The sequence below is a fragment of the Daphnia magna genome, linkage group LG2, assembly GCF_020631705.1.
Source record: "Daphnia magna isolate NIES linkage group LG2, ASM2063170v1.1, whole genome shotgun sequence".
Classification (NCBI taxonomy): domain Eukaryota; kingdom Metazoa; phylum Arthropoda; class Branchiopoda; order Diplostraca; family Daphniidae; genus Daphnia; species Daphnia magna.
Window position 1 is genome coordinate 13,663,913 of NC_059183.1, and position 16,598 is coordinate 13,680,510.

The window sequence follows — 16,598 nt, forward strand, 5'->3', positions numbered from 1 at the left end:
GTGGTCATTATTATTTTCGGAATTGTTGTCAATTCTATCAAAGAAAAAGAAAATGTGTTCTTTCCCGAAACTGTTAAGGGCTAAATTCCATGACGGTAGATATTATCTTGTGATCATGCGATATTAAGGATGGTTATTTAATAAAGCCCTTGCAAGGCAGGTAGTTTTAGAAATTAGAGTTTGAGTTTTTAATCCAAAACATTTCCCCCGCAAAATTCTAGTGTAGGAAGGGTCCGGTTAAAGATTTCATCCCCATCCTTTTCCATCTTTTTTAACTTGTCTTACGTCTAGTTGCAAACTCTTCCCTTTTGTACTTATATTGGGGTGCGTTTTGTCCTTTCCATAGGCGTTTTTACTTAGAGCAAAATGCATAGCGAAGCAGTTTACGCCCGGCAACAAGATTGAGAGGTGCAGTTCGTACACAGCTTATCATAAGGAAGTGAAATATTAGTTTTAATGGAAGAAGACATGGCATCCAATTTCTTTTCGTTAGGAAGTTTCTTGGTGAACGCAAAAAAAGGGGGAATAGAGGCACCGTGTTGAGCTTTTATCTTTGAGCTGATTTTCAGGGGCTGAATAAATTTTTTCTTCAATAATCGGTTTCTGGTAATCTGCTTTTCACCAGGTCATTCATCGTACGGCTTCCATCCGTGCATCATCAGTTCTCTGCTTTGTTATTTAGAACATTTCCATCAAGCTATAATGGCTTTCATAGATTTATGACTAATAATTTTACATAGATTGACTATCACGGCGTCTACGTTATTTGCTTTAACTATACTAAATGAGGGGTTAGCAAATAAAAAAACCCTTAATGTATTTTCCAAAATTTTTTTGTGGGGTGGGAGTGGTACAGTAAAGGATTTCATCCCCGTCCTTTTTCGTTTTTTTCTGCGAACTCTACGTCTACTTGCTAACCCTTTCCCTAATATTGTACCTATTTTGGTGTACGTTTTTCCGTTCCTAACAAGTGTCATGATTTAGAGCAAAATACATTGCGAAGTAGTTTACGCCGAGCAACGAGATCGAAAGGTGCATTTTGTGCGCAGATGATTATAGACAGTGAAATATTTGGTGATCTTCAACTCCTCTCCTGTGTGTGATCTACTTCATGGCCTCAAGTTTCTCGTGTTTCTCATGGAAGGTAGCAATTAACAGCATTTTAACGGTAGGTTCCTACCCTATCAGTGTCATGCCCCTCCTTTTCACCAAAACAGAAATAAAGAAGCAAAGGAAAGTTAGATTTTGTGTTAGTACGATGTCCGTCGGTTAGTCTGCCCTTTATGGAATCCTCCAGTTTACGTACTTTATTAGCCCTGTCCCAGGCAACCTAAATATTATGCAACTCTCTCTGCATATGTGTAGTCCACATTCCGTGCTTCATGTCTGTACATCTAAAGATGTCTATAACTAGAATTCGTTCTATGTCGTCTAAATTGTTGGCCATAGCAATTAGTTGCAAACTATGATGTACTGGTCATGGAAAAACGACATTTTCGGTTTTCTAAGAGAACTTATGTCTTTCAAATAGTTGGTTGGCTCAAAAGAAAAACGAAATAGGAAAAAGGTCGTACTTTATTGAGTTAAGTTGTGAGATTGTAATGATATTCTGTGTGCAAATCACATCATATGAGGGCAAACGATAGAGTTTAATTTCATAGAAGAATAGTTTGAAAATTTTTTTTGTCTCAAGAAAAATCGTTCAATACCCGAAATAATACAAAATTAAAGCGTTAGAAAAACAAATCATTTCTGCCTTCAGGTAGGCCATATAGTTTTCGATGTAAATTAAAGAGTTCCCATAAAAGACGGTATCTTTTCTTCAAAATTATACTGGCACAGAGAAAGCCGCTATACAAGCAAGATGCAAATCCACATGTTATCACATCCTGACCGGTGAAGTATAATCCTGCAAAAATTTTATGAAACCATAAGTTACAATAAAATAATGACTAAACACTAATGGAAGAATCAAGGGAACAAAGTGCACCTTCAATGCCGGATTCAGGGCGCAAAAGAGCAGACTGTTCCGGCCCAAAACGAGTCATGTCATGTTCCATGTTGTATGTGCCCCCTTCTCTGGTACTTAGGTAGTGCTCAATCGTAACCGGGCTACCGACAGTAACGTAGTCTATGGCATTCTTTAAAACACAATAAAATAAAATTTACACTTGTTACAAAAGTAGAATTATTACTATACCTTCAGCTTGGGAACAGCGTAGTCACTTGTTCGATAATATTTTGTCCGATAGCATTTTTTAAAGCATTGTAATCATCACCACGCTTTTTTGTCGATGGTCCCGACCATTGGGAGAACGCAGAATATGGAGCGGTCGATAAAATCGACAAGGTGCTACGATCTACAAAACATGAAGCACCATGAATTCATCTCGGAGAAGGAATCATTTCGTCCACAATACCTGGATAGCGATTTTTCCATGACGGATCTTTGGCAGCCGAAGATGAAAGGAAAAAGGATGGATAAGGTTTGGCTAATAAGTCTTGGAAAGGTGTAGCCACACTTTCGGTGACTATTTTCTAAGAAAAAAACGTGAATATTATAATCATACATATTCACGACGGAAGAGAATCAGAAAAAAATGAGGACTGCTTTCCTACTTGTAGATCGGAGCCGTTGTGAATCCAAATATTCTGCGCAGTGAGACCCAATTCTTCTGGCGTGCCACGGAGTCCAACAAAGACACTTATGTTCCCATACGATGGCCTGATAGTCTTCATGAGTGGCCAGGCAGGCGACTTTTGGCGACTCTTTCCGGAAGAAGATCCAGCAAAGTGTTCTGCATACCTGTAGTAAACAAAAATAACAATTGAATTGTGGCTTCAGCTACCTCTTGGTTCAGCTTCACCATTTCACATACCCGCATCCGAAATGACAATAGGAGCGTGGATATCAACCATCGAGTGTTCTTTATTACCGACTCGTACACCTACTACTTTGCCTCCCTCTATCAGAATCTGGGAAACGTGAGCCTTCATGAGAACTCGACCACCTGATCGCTCAATGACCGGCACAATACGATACGGCATCTCTGAAGCTCCACCAACTGGATAGCACGATCCTGTAAGCAAAAACTTTCTTTAACGAAGTTTTTTTTTTTTTTTTAAAAAATTAGATACCATATTCGCAGCAATGAACGTGAAGCAAAGCCATCGTGGATAGACAAACACGACTTGGGGGTGCGAGAAATCCAGCCGTTGAGTAGGATAACAAAAACTGCAAGTCTTTGTTCTTTACGTGGCTCTGTTAGGAGAAGAAAAAGTTCAAATTTTCAATCAAATGAAGCTTTTGTTATTGGCGTGGATTGCAGGCCTACTTCTTTTCTTTCTCTAATACCTTATTCTAGACATACTAAATGTTGCTATTGAATTACCTCAATGGCTTCTTTTACTGAACGTTCACCCAAGGCATAGAAATCGCTCAACAGACGTGGCAGTCCAAAGAACTGGAGTACTTTATTGAACCAGAGTGGTAATAATTTAGTTGCAAACCAAGCCATAGTTCCTCGAGGGTTGTATGCCCGTTTAAGCAAACGAAAGAACTCTTTGATTCCTTGGGCTTCGTCGGGAAATTGTTTAATCAGCTGATTTTCGAAGGCATCGGGACCTGAAGAAATGGTGTATTCTCGCCTCGACGGGGACATAGCGTCCAACATTAAACGCTCTACATTGTTATCTGTGTAAAACAAAAATGAAGAGAAAATGTCTGAAATGCAATAGGTTAGTCTTTACACCAAACATTGATCGTGTTACCAAATTTAGCAAACTGGATCTGCCCATCACTGATTTGTTCCAGCAAAGTTCGAGTGAGTGTTGGGCGGATGAAATTGCCAACGTAGTGTATCCCGACATCGAATTCGTAACCATTGTCCCTAAATGTATGGCAAGCACCACCGCACTTGTAATGCTTTTCAAGAACGAGAACTTTCATGCCAGCCTTGCTGAGTAGAGCTGCGGTGGACAATCCTATTCGGCATACAGAACAGCGTTAAACTTACGGACAACCAGAAAACACTCAAAGCTAACAGATAAAAGTAAAAGATGGTTACATCTGACCTCCGATTCCTGAACCAATGACTATTGCATCCCATTTCTTTTCGTTTGCGAGTTTCTTGGTGAATGCTAAAAAAAAGAAAATAGAGGCACCGAATTAAATTGTTTGCACCTATTTGGGAAAAGAAATTAAATTAGTCATAACTGTACCTCTTTTCATGGTTTCATCGCGTTTAGCGTGGTCAGTAATCAATGGAGTTAAAGGAGTTCTCGAGTCTTCTGCGAACGGGGACTTCCATTTGCCTGTTGTTTCACTTCTAAAAAGAAGTTTTTTGATCCAATAACCAAAGAAAACAGCTAGGATAATTCCTATTTCAATTCGTATTTCGAAAAGCTTTCCATATGTAACAAACATGCCTTAGCAAGCCAACGCTACACTTTTAACGGATGATTCAAAATGACACTTGTAGCTCGAATGGAGGCAACAAAACAAATGAAAATGTATCCTTTGTTGTTGGGTTTGTTTCTAACTAAAGGCAATGGAAAACAAAGACCAAGTTCCCTTCTCTTTTCAATCTCGTTTTTAGAGGAGAAAACTCAGGACCGTAAAAGTAGAGAAATTTCCAATTACTTGTCGCTCGGTTAAAGCAAACTTTCAAAATGATAACTGACAGCAACATGTGGGACTATGGAGAGAAAACAAAACTTGTTTTATTGTAAGATATATATTTTTTAATATTTTTTTTTGTAGGGGGTCGTGTAATGTGGTGCAAGCAGTCATCATTATTCTTGCTATTGTTTTGTTGAGATGAAGTTAAGTAACGGAAAAAGCCTTAATGGAAATCTGAAAAAAAAATTCGTTGGTTTTGAATCTCGACATTTTTAAAAACAACTGTAGCAACGTAGTCTACGTACCCTATACTATCACGGCGTCATACATTGTTTACTGAATTTTTTTAAAGGAAGTTTAGCATTTTAAAAAATTCCAAATAAACTTTTTCGTATCTGTGTGTATGTGTGGGTCCGGTAAAGGGTTTCATCCCCGTCCTTTTCCTTCTTTTCGACCTTTTTTATGTCTAGTTGCAAACCCTTCCCTTTTGTACAGGTTTCGGGTTACGTTTTTCCGTTTCCATAGGCTTTATTATCTAGAACGATAGGCGAAGCGGACGCAGTCTACTCTCGGCAACGAGATCGAGGGATAGTTCGTACATAGGTTGCATTAGACTGCGAAATATTTGGTGATCGTCAACTCTCATCCTAGGTGTGATTTCCTTGAAGGCCTCAAGTTCCTCGCGATTCTCATGGAAGGTGTCAATGCACAACATTTGAACGGTAGGTTCTTACTCTATCGGGGTCATGCCCCCTGTTTTCATCCAAATAGAAAGAAAGGAAGCGAACTAAAGTTTGATTTTGTGTTAGTTTAACGTCCGTCAGTGTGACTTCACTTCATCAAATCATCCATGCAGTTGACGTACTCTGTAGGCCCTGTCCCCCGTAGCCTAAACATTATGTCTCTCTGCATGTGCGCTCTCTACATTCCGTGTTTCCTGTCTAACATCTAATAGGTCTCTATAACTAGAATTCGTTGTCTTGATTGTTGCCAACAGCTTTTGGTTGCAAACGATAACGAACTGATTTATAGCCGGTGGGAGGGCGAAAAAGTGAATGCGAGCACAACACTTTCGGTTTCCGAAGAGGCCCATAACCTTTCAAATGGTTGGCTGGTTCAAAACGTTCGTGAGTTAAGAGTCGACTCGTAGTGATATTCTATGTCGAATGAGGGCAATCGGTAGAATTGAAGCTACCAGGCAATAGCTAGAAAACCTTTTATTATCACCTAAAAAAATCGCTCAATACCCAAAGTATTACAAAACTAAAGCGTTAGAAAAACAAATCGTTTCTGCCTTCAGGTAAGCCATATAGTTTTCGATGTAAATTAAAGAGTTCCCACAAAAGAAGGTATCTTTTCTTCAAAATTATACTGGCACAGAGAAAGCCACTGTACAAGCAAGATGCAAATCCACATGATGTCACATCCTGACCGGTGAAATATAATCCTTGAAAAGTTTAATAAAACAACAAATTACCGAAAATAAACACCTATAAAGGTAAAGTAATGATAAAACATACCTTCGATGCCGGATTCGGGGCGCAAAAGAGCAGACTGTTCCGGCCCAAAACGAGTAATGTCGTGTTCCATGTTATATGAGCCCCCTTCTCTGGTACTTAGGTAGTGCTCAATCGTAACAGGACTACCGACATTAACGTAGTCTATGGCATTCTATAAAAGAAAAAATTACTTTTGTAACAAAAGCAAAAAGTCTATTGTGTACCTTCAGTTTTGGAAACAGAGTAGTCACTTGATCGACGATATGTTGTCCGATAGCATTTTTCGTAGTATTGTAATCATCGCCTCGCTTCTTTGTCGGTAGCCCAGACCATTGGGAGAATTCAGAATATGGAGCGAACGATAAAATTGATAGGGTGCTGCGATCTACGAGACATGAAGCATCGTGAATTTGTCTCGGAGAAGGAATCATGTTGCCCAACAATACCTGGATAGCGATTTTTCCATGAAGGGTCTTTGCCGGCTGATGACGAAAGCAGAAGAGCCGGATATGGTTTTGCTAATAATTCTGGAAGAGGTTTAACCAAACTTTCGGTAAACATTTTCTATGAAAAAATGTGATTTTTAAAATCCTTTTAATTGACAATGTTCATAAGAAAATTAGTGAAAAATAAGGGCTGCTTACGTACTTCCAGATTGCAGCCGGCGTGGATCCAAATATTCTGCGCAGTGAGACCTAATTCTTCTGGCGTGCCACGGAGTCCTACAAAGACGCTTAAGTTACCGACCGATGGTCTGATAGTTTTCGCGAGTGGCCAGGCAGGCGACTTTTCGGCGACTCTTTCCGGAAGAAGATCCAGCAAAGTGTTGTGCATACCTTTGACAGAAAACAATAACAGTTGATTATGCCCTCTGCCAACTTTTGGTTCAACTTTGCCGTTTCACACACCTGCATCTGAAATGACAATTGGAGCGTGGATATCAACCATCGAGTTTTCTTTATTGCCGACTCGTACACCTACTACCTTGCCTCCTTCCGTCAGAATCTGGGAAACGTGAGCCTTCATGAGAACTGTACCACCTGATCGCTCAATGACCGGCACAATACGATATGGCATCTCTGAAGCCCCACCAATTGGGTAGCACGACCCTGTAAACAAAATCTTTTATTAACGCCTGTTTTTTTCGAAAGTTTTGCTTGAAATCAGGTACCATATTCGCAGCAATGGACGTGAAGCAAAGACATCATTGAAAAGCTTACGCGACTAGGAGGTACTAGAAATCCCACCGTTGAATAGGATAACAGAAACTGCAAGTCTTTGTTCTTTATGTGGTTCTGTTGCGAGGAGAAAAAGTTCAAAATTTCAATAATAAAGCTTTTGTTATAAGCGTGGATTGCAAGCCTACTTCTTTTGTTTTTGCAATAGCTTAACTCTAGACAAACTGGATGCTGTTGCTGAATTACCTCGAGGACTTCTTTTACTGATTTTTTACCCAAGGCATAGAAATCACTCAATAGACGTGGTAGGCCAAATAACTGGAGTACTTTATTGAACCAGAGTGGTAACAATTTGACTGCAAACCAAGCCATAGTTCCTCGAGGGTCGTATGCCCGTTTAAGCAAACGAAAGAACTCTTGGATTCCTTGGGCTTCGTCAGGAAATTGTTTAATCAGCTGATTTTCGAAGGCATCGGGACCTGAAGAAATGGTGTATTCTCGCTGCGACGGGGACATAACGTCCAACATTAAACGCTCTACATTGTTATCTGTATAAAACAAAAATGAAGAGAAAATGTCTGAAATGCAATAGGTTAGTCTTTACACCAAACATTGATCGTGTTACCAAATTTAGCAAACTTGATCTGCCCATCACTGATTTGTTCCAGCAAAGTTCGAGTGAGTGTTGGGCGGATGAAATTGCCAACGTAGTGTATCCCGACATCGAATTCGTAACCATTATCCCTAAATGTATGGCAAGCACCACCGCACTTGTAATGCTTTTCAAGAACGAGAACTTTCATGCCAGCCTTGCTGAGTAGAGCTGCGGTGGACAACCCTGTTCGAAAGGCAGAATAGCGTTTACATCTGAATAATAGCGAATCACTCAAAATCCGTCGATCGGACCTCCAATTCCTGAACCTATGACAATTGCATCCCATTTTTTTCGTTAGCAAGTTTCTTGGTGAACGCTAAAAAATAACAAAGTTATGTTGGCATTTGTATTGGAAAAGAAATGGAATATTAAAAATGTAACTTTTGCAGTTGTACCTCTTTTCATGGTTTCATCGCGTTTCGCATGGTCACTAATCAACGGAGTTAAAGGTTTTCTTGAGTCTTCTGCGAACGGGGACTTCCATTTGCCTGTTTCAGTTCTGAAAAAAATTTTTTTGATCCAATATCCACAGAAAACGGCTAGGATAATTCCTAGTAGAATTCGTACGTTTAAGAGCAATCCTATATCAAATAACATGCTACTGCCACACTTTTAACGGATAGATAAAAATAGGGCTTTATGCTTGGATGAAGGAAAGAAAACAATTGAAAAGATTCTGGGAGTTGCTTTTACCTAAAGATAGTTAGATGAAAGACGAACCCCCTTCTCTTTTCAATCTCGTTTTGACACTATAACAACTGTGGTCGGTAAGAAGTAGTACGATTTCCAATCACGTGCTCGATTGTAGCCAACTTTCAAATTAACTGGCAATCGCGTCAAAAGGAGAATAGAAACCTGTTACATTGACGTCTTAAGTTGAAAAGACTATCATAACGGGTTATATTAAAGAATTTCATGCGTTCTCATAAGAATATGTTCAAGCAGGTTGCTTTAAAATTATTGCACAGGTTTGAATTGAAGGTGATAACCGGTAAAAAATTTAAATGCTATTGCACTTCTCAAAACAGCATTGCAGCGCAATAACGTTGAAATACAAATACATTTCGAGTTTAGACATTGAAAATTTAAATGACCAAATCACTGATTATTGCAGATGTCATTTGGAAAGAAATGCACAGCGAAGCAGTTCAATTCAGCCGTTCTTCCTCCTACTCTTGCCCAACTCGACCCACCAGCGGGACTCGCCGTGACCATCGCTGGATGGGGCGACACCATCGTAAGTCAACACAGATATATCTACTAGCCCGAATTCTTCTCTTGCCTTTTCGCGAAATTCTATGAACATTTTCGTGGTTGTTTTCTTTACCTGATTATAGCAAGTTAATGGCACCGGCTCTAATGTGTCTATTGGCGCAACGTGCCCGTCGTTGCTGACGACGTTTGCAACCTTGCCTATGGAGGAAATGAAAACGTCATTGTTGTCACCCCCCTCTCCATGATGTGCACTGGAGATGGTACGTAACAAAGTCCTAGTATATTGTCTCTTCTGTCTTGAAATATTTTGTTCGTATCCTTGTACTACCTTACGGTACTATCTCCGCAACCATGAAAAGTAACGTCATTCACCGTAAAATGCAAATAAATTAGCTGCTGGCACTAGGTTTTCCTTTGAAAAACGTTCAGTCACATTTATTTTATTTTTTTCAACTTATTAATCAGTTTATCCAATCCCGATTAGTTAAATTTATCTGTAAAACATTTTAACGGGTGGCCGTCAGATGCCGTGTTGGAGACGGCAAACAAGAAAAACAACAGATCCATTTGTCGGCTTTTGACAGTTAGCTTTTCTGAATCCCTGCTGCAAATTAATTTGCTGCAACCGTTATTTTACCATATTGTTTCTCATGTAAAATTGCCAGTGTCTTTAAAAACACAATCATCCATCCTTTTTCACAAAATGAATGATAATCAGTTTGGCGAGATCATAAATCTGAATGTCGGCGGAACTCGGTAAGTTTGTTATTGGTTATCCAAATATTATTAGCGTCGTCATCATCCAATCTGCCGTTTTTCTCTGGCTGTTTCAGTTTCAGTACATCTCGTCAAACTTTGACGTGGATCCCAGATACCTTCTTTACATCACTTTTGAGTGGCAGGATCAACACACTCGTGGATGATCAGGGATCCATTTTTGTAGACAGAGACCCTACATTATTCACTCATGTGTTAAACTACCTACGTACGAAAGAGATTCATCTTCCTGAAACAGAAAATGGCATGAAAGGACTTGTGCATGAAGCAGAGTTCTATGGAATAACTCCACTCACTCAGCAGTTAAAACTAGTTCAAGAGCTGGAACATTCCTCCTGTGGCAATGTTCTTTATTATGGATGCCTCAATCCACCAAGTATTTCTGAAATTCAAATTTTAATTGTGAAGGATTGAATACAGGTTTCACCTGTTGTTCTGTTTAGGTGTCCCATCTCCAGACACAAGATCTAATAGAGGTGGGGAAGCTAGCATTGCAAGTGAAAACTTGGAACAACAGGCCAATTACACATCAAGACAGTCTGTGTTAGATCTCAGAGCACTGGTGCCTCCCCGGGGCACCAGTAGTTCAAGAAATGGCCACATTGTCATGAACAGGTTTGATTTATTTTTGATTTCATGAATTCGCGCATGCACAAATTTGCCACAGTAGTTTCTAAACTATAAATTATTAGGACTCATTCTCGATCTTCTTCTCTGGACCTACGATGGAACTCTTTACGACGACAAGAGGCAGGAGCAGCAGCCGGCAGTCACAATCAATTGGCAGCATGGTTTGGAGGTTTACACGGTAGATTTCACTATCTTCTCTTGTAAGTTGTTTTGGAGTTTGAGTGTTACGTAACCATAAAATTTAGTTCGATCATCCATCGATCCTCTGCGAGTGAATCTCATCAAAGCCCACCACAACTGGATATTGATTGCCTATGCTCACATGATAACTTGTCACAAGTAATAGCAGAAATTGAAAGTCTCATATTTACGAATCGATAGTCTAATTATCATTGATTCGCTACTTATAGATTTAAGGATGCTGGCGGTTGGCAGCTTGTTTTTACCAGCCCTTGGATGGATACTCATATTGACCGCGTAGCTCTAAACGCCCGGATGACAAGTAGTGGGGGTCAAAATCAGACCCCAAATCCTTCATCTGAAACTAAAATGGTCGCTTTGGCGTCGGGTAATATTATATAGTAATTAATATGTAGTAATCGATGTAGCGTAGCAGTTATGCCGGCATTCACTTTATACCTATATTCTCTATGACTAGGCACCACAATTCGACTATGGGCGGTCACAGATGATGGCCAGCGCAATGACATAGGTACCCAGCCGTTTATGTGGCCTTTGGTTTCATTCGAAGTGTTAATTTGTCTTGTGTTAATTTGTCTTATGTTAATTTGTCTTGCGCACCGTGTTTTTTGTCCAGGAACGTTCAACATGCATGTCTCGATAGAATCTCTGTTTTTCATTGGTAGCCAACTGGTAGCTCTTTCACGCCCACCGGTCGGAAAAATTGGAGTGTGGCACTCGATGACTCAACATTGGCAAATCCAAGACGTCACTCCAGTTTCTTCTTATGACACTGCCGGTTCGTTACTTCTTCTAGGATGTAGTAACGGATCCATATGTTACATTGGTGAGATGATACCGTCATTGGATACCCATAGTAGTGTATTAAACATGAACCGACTTTGCTTACAGATATGCAAAAATTCCCTTTGAGAATGAAGGATAATGATCTGCTAGTTACCGAATTGTATCGAAATCCAACACCGGAGGCCATCACTTCCATTTCAGTTTATCTGACTCCCAAAACCAGTAATATACCTTATCTAACTTCTTTCTCGTTTCGTAAGAACATGCCCGTAACGGTAGTGTAATTTGCTATAGATCACACAGGCATGTGCGGAAATTGGATAGAGATCGCCTATGGGACCAGTTCAGGGGCAGTTAGAGTAATTGTACAACATCCCGAAACAGTTGGCCATGGTCCGCAGCTCTTTCAGACGTTCACTGTCCATCGCTCACCTGTCAATAAAGTGTGACTATAAATTATTGAACTTAAATTAACCCTTCTTCAATAATATTTTCTCTTAAATAAGGTGAGGCTTTCTGAAAAATATCTAGTCTCTGTCTGTAGCGAGTACAATCACGTACGTACTTGGAGCGTCACGCGCTTTAGGGGGATGATATCCACTCAACCTGGTTCTACACCAGTTTCATCCTTCAAAGTTTTATCGCTGGATGAGTACGATGGCTATTCGAACGGGCCTAGTCCTTCACGGAGCGATTGCGGTTGGAGAAATATTCATTAACATTCCACGGCAATTCAGCTTAATTACCTTGACATCTCTAGGGCCGTATGGAGAGCAAGATGACGAGCAACTCTTTGTTCAACAAATTGTACCGGACAGTGATGAACTCTACGTTCGTTTGGCATCGACGGGAAAGCGGTAAATTGTTATTTGAAAATATAGTAGTTTCCATATCTTATTGTCAACTTGACAGGGTTTGCGTAATCAAATCCGTTGATGGGACAATCATCACGTCCTTTTGCGTGCACGAATGTGAAGGGTCTAGCCGAATGGGGTCACGTCCTCGTCGAGTTCTTTTCACCGGCCATTCAAATGGCGTGGTTCAAATATGGGATTTGAGCACGGCACTTGATCTCTCCAATCGTGGAGATCTACCCCAAGTAGGTGGGCCTACACCCGCTGAACTGGTCCGTGCTCTGGAACAGTGTGAAGTGGTTGCCTCACGTGGATCTACCCCTGCCCCAACTCCCAATCCCGGGCTATCAGCCGCCTTTCTTCACGGCCACTCGAGAGTCAAGGCCGCCAACGTGCCTCTTCTTCTACAACTACAACGTCCCCACAACGATTCCACCCATCATGATGATACTGACGTGGAAAGCCGTCTGGCCCCCTCTGGTGATGGTGACCATTAATACTAGGTTATTTGCACGTTTTATTTCGTAAGTTAACTTTTCTTAAGAGCCGAGTCCAGTACTTCTGCGTCGAAATCCCTCGATCTGGCACGGATGCATCTCATAGATCCTAAAGTCACAAATGTTTAGGATAGAAAGTTATAAGTAGAATCGATGTCTGTCTCCTGTTGTTATTCAGGAACGCAATCGCCCACGTATTTTCTATTCGTAGCGGTCCATATTGCAATTCCTGTGCCTATTTCTGCATTTCGACGCTTGATCCCATCGCAGACTTTTAGATAAAACCTTTTATCGATTAGTGTATGCGTTGTATTACTGCAAGGGCCGTTCTAGCGCAATTCTGACATTCTGGCGTCTTGTGTTTTTCATATCCCCTACCCCATACATTGATTAATTCTCGCATCAATAAGACCTTCCATCATAACCAAAGAAAGGGTTAATTGGTTTGTCGTGTTGCCATCGCTAGTGATCGCCCACTTCCAAAACAACGTCTTCAGCCACCGAGTGCACGTCTTTTGTCTTCCAAATTAAAGTTACATTTTTTCCGCTCGAACGTTTTTTTTTCTCCTTGGTTTGTTCTGATCACGTTTGCAGCAAATATTCGGCGATCATTTTTTAAATATCTCCAGCGTGTTTTGTTTTTGTGTCTGTTTCTTTCGATGCAGAACGAACTTTATAATTACGTTAAAAGGTAACCAAGATATTCCAGAAATGTTTAGTGATCATTAGTTGATTTCTTGTTTAACGCTGCACGTTAAGCAGACGGTTCCACGTAGAGCTCGCGTATTAAGAGATAAATCTTTTTTTAAGTAACTTGAAGGATGAAAAGTTACCAGGAACCATGGCCGTGAAACAAAAGTGGCTTTAACAAGCTATATAGATCAAAGTCATGGTAACTGATCTTGGAAGAGATCCATTATGTTTAACCTAAAACGGCGTCGTCAAGCCAACGGCAGGTACACCAGGACGTTGTCCCGTATATTTCCAGCGGGTGAGGAGGAACTTGCCAAATATTAGAGTTCTTGATTCGATTTTTTGTTCGTGTGACTTAGTTATTTATTTACGCAGAAATGATTCTTCACCCATGGGAAAATCAGTCGCCCATATCACCGATTTCATGTTGTCATTTCTGGGTAGTGTTGAATTCAGAAGATTACAGCGACAGAGTATTCAGTCGATTAGTAGTATCGATTTCAGTTTCTAACAATTATGGTAACCAACCTTCAAAAATACGGAAAATTGACTGAAGGGATTTTGAAAATCTCTTCGACATCGCTAGTAAAAATGGCGATATTTTAGCGGGATTACGACGATCACCGTGTGTCTACTAACAGCGGATTGGTTTCCTTTGGTTATTCAGCTGGTATATAGTGCAATGAACAAGGTATAAGATTGTATTAAATCTTCTCGAGTTTATTAATAAAATTTTCTTTTCTTTTACAGTGATACTTAACAGGGCTGCACTTACGGCGGCCGTTATTCTTGTAACCCTTGCAGTGGACAAAAGAAAGTGAATAAGCTATTAGAGCTAGGAAAATGCAAGCGATCACGGTTTAAAAAAAAAGGCTTCCATAAATCCTTTTGAATGAGCACGTGTTTTGAAGAAACTGTCGCTCAATGGTGTAAGGAAGGAATCGCATTATTCGCTAAGATTACGCGTACCAACCAAGGAAGTAAGTCTATCCAACTACTCTTTTTTACGAGGAATCTTTTACCGAACAACTTGCTGTTTTTCATGAGTGTTAGGATATGTGTATTGATAGTTGTGACCCCCAACATCAACCAAACAACTCTCAACATGTATCGAATAATGAAATCTAGTGATAAGTTTTACTTAGAAGTAGTGTTCTCCTGCTGCCTTCCGATGAAATGGCATCGGTCTGCATAGAAACCAATTGACTTTCGGCGATACAGGATATTCTCGGTAAGTCGAAAGCACTGGGCTGATTAATGGTGACCTGACGGGTGTTTCCAACCGCCCTATTAGATTCACCGACATTTGCTTGGTTAAAAGAAAAATGAGGTCCGTTTCGACAGATCTGATGTTGACCCCTCATTAGTTGACTTCTCTCCATGTAATGGATACGTACCACGCGATTTTACCTGAGTGTTAAACAAGACGTAGATGACAGGATTATAGGTAATGGAGGTTTTGGCTAGAAGAGCGGGAATGTAGCCACCTATGCCGTTCACATCGATCAGCATAACGGAGCTCCCAAAGACGGCATGGAATACTTTGGTTAACGCGAAGAGCGCATAGGGCAGCCATGCAATCAGGTAACAAACCACCATGAGCGTCAACATACAGGCTACTTTCCTTTCAGCTCTTCTAGCAACGGTAGTTCTTTGACTTTCACCAGTTGACGTGACCTGCAAAGCGAATAATTTTCCCATCGAAATGTATTCGTTCGGCAACCGATTAATTCTTTAGAAAGCGGGCCAACCTGCCGAATGGCCAAATGGATGCTCACGTATGAAATTGATATGATGAGAATCTGAAGAAAGAAGCCCATCGTAAATAGAAACGTGATGTACGATAAGGAATTCCATGTGGTCGACATCCAGTCTACCGAGCAACTGCCGATGAACGTTATTGTACAGTAGGTTACACTTGTTTTGATTTGCTTTGTCTTATTTTTACCTTATGCCCGGTCCTTCTAAAATGAAGTTTCCCCACCCAAACAATGGTGGCGAAGAGACAATGAAAGAGTATATCCAGAGAACGACGATAATCAGCCGTGTTTCTGGAAGTTTTAATATCCATGTTGATTGACATATCTTAAGTGCTCTGTCTAGCGCTAAAAAGGCTAAAGTGGTGGCAGAAGCGGTTCCTGGAGTGTACAATCACAAATTAATTAACGGTTTCACATTCTTATAACATCCCGCTGCATAATGGTTTTGTTGAATTCAAAGAACTTTCATTTTAAATCTACCACTAAGTAGCGTTCCGATGGAGGGAAATTAAATTTCGTTATACCTACAACAGTTGTGACGAAAGCATAGAAATTGCAACCCAAGTCACCGAAGATCCATTGGCGGTGGATTGACGAAGTCAGAGGCATCAAGATGCCAAACGTTGCGTTAAAAAAATCAGCGCAAGCAACGTTGATAATTAACATGCATTGCCTATTCCACAACTGTAAAAAATAGCCTTAATGATGAAAGGTTTTTTCGCGTAAGTGAACAACAACAAAATTGTAACATTTGCCTCTGACTTCAAAATCGAAACAATGTACCTTTCTGTTCCTGGCCACAATAATGATGACTGCTAAGTTCGCTGAGATTCCTATAACGGCAATAGTTGTCAAGACGGCCGCAATCAAGTTGTACCAATGCTCTTCCATCGCGTCATTTGGATGTATAACAGAAGAGTCAGCAATTTCCGTTGTTTCTATAAGAAAGAAGAGCAGTAAGGTAAGGTAGGCTCAGCCTAAATTTCTCTTCGACTCATGTGCGCACGTGCAAGTTCAGCTACACACTGCGTGCATAGTATACATCTCAGTATAGCATCTCTGCATAGTATACATTTCAGTCGCTAAGCGTTTCGTGAAGCTAATAACGTGTTGATTGGAATTCCTCTTCCTTATATCAAACTGGTTTCATTATACAGCTCTTAGCTATATGTCACGTATGCTGACAGTAAATTGTGCCATTTAGAATACTCTGCGCCCTTTCAATTGCTTGG

At 40.4% G+C, this 16,598-nt stretch overlaps 4 protein-coding genes across 4 annotated transcripts; 1 reads left to right on the forward strand and 3 right to left on the reverse strand.

Annotated features, from left to right (window-relative positions):
• Window positions 1-1,561: 1,561 nt before the first annotated feature.
• LOC123470117 (all-trans-retinol 13,14-reductase-like) lies at window positions 1,562-4,516 on the reverse strand. The gene is given in 12 exon segments (XM_045169851.1): window positions 1,562-1,909; window positions 1,991-2,148; window positions 2,207-2,360; window positions 2,421-2,538; window positions 2,620-2,759; window positions 2,762-2,806; window positions 2,880-3,080; window positions 3,139-3,262; window positions 3,393-3,694; window positions 3,772-3,984; window positions 4,075-4,140; window positions 4,222-4,516. Coding segments are annotated over 12 exon segments (1,902 nt in total). The 5' UTR covers window positions 4,427-4,516; the 3' UTR covers window positions 1,562-1,733.
• Window positions 4,517-5,823: 1,307 nt separating this feature from the next.
• On the reverse strand, window positions 5,824-8,668 carry LOC116916664 (all-trans-retinol 13,14-reductase). Its single transcript, XM_032921955.2, is given in 12 exon segments — window positions 5,824-6,068; window positions 6,142-6,292; window positions 6,345-6,505; window positions 6,567-6,684; window positions 6,769-6,956; window positions 7,029-7,229; window positions 7,292-7,415; window positions 7,545-7,846; window positions 7,924-8,136; window positions 8,205-8,249; window positions 8,252-8,269; window positions 8,349-8,668. Coding segments are annotated over 12 exon segments (1,899 nt in total). The 5' UTR covers window positions 8,551-8,668; the 3' UTR covers window positions 5,824-5,892.
• A 1,028-nt stretch (window positions 8,669-9,696) lies between these two features.
• Window positions 9,697-14,089, forward strand: LOC123470105 (BTB/POZ domain-containing protein KCTD3-like). Its single transcript, XM_045169831.1, has 13 exons — window positions 9,697-9,924; window positions 10,002-10,321; window positions 10,389-10,560; window positions 10,638-10,753; window positions 10,821-10,914; window positions 10,986-11,143; window positions 11,234-11,287; window positions 11,393-11,602; window positions 11,668-11,784; window positions 11,857-12,005; window positions 12,069-12,261; window positions 12,323-12,419; window positions 12,475-14,089. The coding sequence occupies exons 1-13, from the start codon at window positions 9,872-9,874 to the stop codon at window positions 12,911-12,913; spliced, it is 2,172 nt and encodes a 723-aa protein (XP_045025766.1). The 5' UTR covers window positions 9,697-9,871; the 3' UTR covers window positions 12,914-14,089.
• Window positions 14,090-14,649: 560 nt separating this feature from the next.
• On the reverse strand, window positions 14,650-16,310 carry LOC116935318 (rhodopsin, GQ-coupled). The gene is made up of 6 exons (XM_032942644.2): window positions 16,150-16,310; window positions 15,891-16,050; window positions 15,555-15,744; window positions 15,358-15,490; window positions 15,017-15,283; window positions 14,650-14,952 (listed from the first exon to the last, which is right to left on the reverse strand). Exons 1-6 carry the CDS (start codon window positions 16,255-16,257, stop codon window positions 14,731-14,733), a joined length of 1,080 nt encoding a protein of 359 aa, XP_032798535.2. The 5' UTR covers window positions 16,258-16,310; the 3' UTR covers window positions 14,650-14,730.
• Between the last annotated feature and the right edge of the window lie 288 nt (window positions 16,311-16,598).